The 2,246-nt window shown below is 33.0% G+C and overlaps 1 protein-coding gene across 1 annotated transcript; it reads right to left on the bottom strand.

Moving 5' to 3' along the window:
- Window positions 1-72: 72 nt before the first annotated feature.
- Window positions 73-802, bottom strand: LOC107058973 (uncharacterized). The gene is made up of 2 exons (XM_015305271.1): window positions 327-802; window positions 73-250 (listed from the first exon to the last, which is right to left on the bottom strand). The coding sequence occupies exons 1-2, from the start codon at window positions 800-802 to the stop codon at window positions 73-75; spliced, it is 654 nt and encodes a 217-aa protein (XP_015160757.1).
- Window positions 803-2,246: the final 1,444 nt, after the last annotated feature.

Genomic DNA, 2,246 nt, shown 5'->3' with positions numbered 1-2,246 from the left:
CCATACTAACTACAAACTGTTTTTACACCATATAGTTTTCACAGTCATACTAACTAATATAACTATATTTCTTTATCTTTCCGGTCTTTCGTCTTCACTTTGAAGGTCACTCGCTTGCTTCCTTCTTGCATATTCCCATAATATAGCTCCAAATCTCTTTCGGAGAATGTCTGCCTTTACTTGTTGATTTAGAATATGTTGGCCATTACTTACAAACTCCGCAAATGCAGCAACGAAAACTCCACAGTCCCTAAAAAATTCAATATAAAATTATTATCAAAATATCTACTTAATACAAAAAAGAATACCTATTTGATAATACTTACAGCGAGTCATCTTGTTGTCTGGGAACACCTTTAGTTATGAAATGAAACTCAATTTTCTCGAACTCATCTATCCCACTGTATTTCGGTGTTGCCTTCAATTCAGGACGCTTATCATAGAACTTGACCACACTCAGGTAATATGGTAAAACAATTGAAAGCATCTCAACAATATTTTTAACCTCAAAATTCACCCCACTCCTTGCCGAAAATGAATCATATACCTCCAAAAACCTTTGCACAATATCAAACACGACAAGAATCCAATGACAACCCTCTTTAATGTTTAGTGGAAAAAGAATATAATCCACTTTATCCCACGAAGTGCTTGCCAACAAACGACATCCATATATATACCGGGCAATATCATCAGAATCTTTTACTTTATAGTTCTTCTTATTCTCATGAGCATCACAAAGTTGAAAGAAAGAAGTAGTAATTTTCGTCTTGAACACAATCAGTAGTCGTAAATCGAACATTACTGTTGACTTCATATTTTCCTTTCTTTCTTAGATAATAGAAAATGACATCAATATGCTGCAAAAAATTAGAATTGAAATGTAAAAAAGAAATAGTCTCAAGAAACAAACATTCAATTAACCTCAAGAAACTCAGTAGGTGATATTGTAACACACAAGATTCACAAAATTCTCACAAGATTCAATTAGTCTCTAAGAAGTTGTCAGTTAGTCAGTGTCAACCACTTATATATAAAATGTTGGGAAAGATAAACATGTGGATAGTAAGACGTTATCTTACACAAGGAGACTATAGTTGGTGTAATGTGTTCTAACCTCTATCCAAGCATTCTGGTCACAAATATTTCTCTTAATTACCTAAAGAAGTGTTGAAAAACAAGGACAGGTCGGAACAATAGGGAATTCATAGTGATTCAATTTGCTCACTATATAATACAGAATCTGAAACACATCAGCACCTATTCAGTCTAATGTGATTTGGCATAAATTATTGAACTAGCTATCTATCAATAGAAGCAGCTAGCACAGGATGAACTGAATAGCTGGAGTGGGCTACAATGCATGCTACAAGTAAAGCAATAGAAACTTAAGGTGCTCACTAGACAAATCATTCAGGAAATTCAACAACAGAGGTAGTATGACTCCTAGAATGGCAAGCGTTATGAATAACAAATATTGACGTCCAATTAAACTTTATACAACTAACCTCATCACACCATTCTTGTCCAGAATGTGCCAATTTGAAAAATCAGTGTCTTTTTGCTACATTACAAATACCTAATTCAAATGCTGGACTGATAACATTAAGAGCATTTGTATAAGGTTTCTTTCCCCTATCAAAACATAAAAAATTAAAACATAAATACTCGGAAACGGGACAGCAACAAATAAAAAAGAGGTAACTAAGGAAACTAAAGAAGAGTGAATTAAGAAACTTGTATCTAATTGTGAATTAGAGGTAACGAGAGAGTTCTATAGATTGAATTAAACTTGTATCTATTATGAATTATGTAAGTTATTCAATATTAACAAATTAACCAACAAACTTCAAAATGAATTACCTTTTCTTTGTACCCATATAGACCCACTTAATGAATGAATCGATTAAATCCGATTCATTATCTCCTCCAGTTGCATATGAAAAAGGATGTTTTGTCTCAAAAAACTGACGTGTTACACATAAAGTTCCTCCAGATTCGAAATGTTGTGTGTAGGGAGATGTTATTAACTTTCCTGGATTTTTCTTTCTGCCACGTTTCTTCGGTGTCACTTTCTTTTTGTTTTGATCAACAGGGGCTCTTTTCTTTAGATAAGATTCTTCAGTCCTATTGATATGAGAAAGATCTTCATCAAGAAAAATAAAATCATCAAGAGTATGCAAAGGTTTTTGACAATCCTCTGTTGCATCTGCATACAATAGACATATTGATTAATTTACAGTCAA

The sequence above is a fragment of the Solanum tuberosum genome, unplaced genomic scaffold (genome assembly GCF_000226075.1).
Source record: "Solanum tuberosum cultivar DM 1-3 516 R44 unplaced genomic scaffold, SolTub_3.0 scf00732, whole genome shotgun sequence".
Taxonomy (NCBI): Eukaryota; Viridiplantae; Streptophyta; class Magnoliopsida; order Solanales; family Solanaceae; genus Solanum; species Solanum tuberosum.
This window is presented reverse-complemented; position numbering and strand designations above follow the sequence as displayed.

Bases quoted from the DNA above. Each gene is read 5' to 3' on its own strand.
- LOC107058973 (XM_015305271.1), bottom strand. From the start codon at position 802: ATGTTCGATTTACGACTACTGATTGTGTTCAAGACGAAAATTACTACT. The intron at 251-326 runs GTAAGTATTATC...TGAATTTTTTAG, and splicing joins AGACAACAAGATGACTCGCT to GGACTGTGGAGTTTTCGTTG.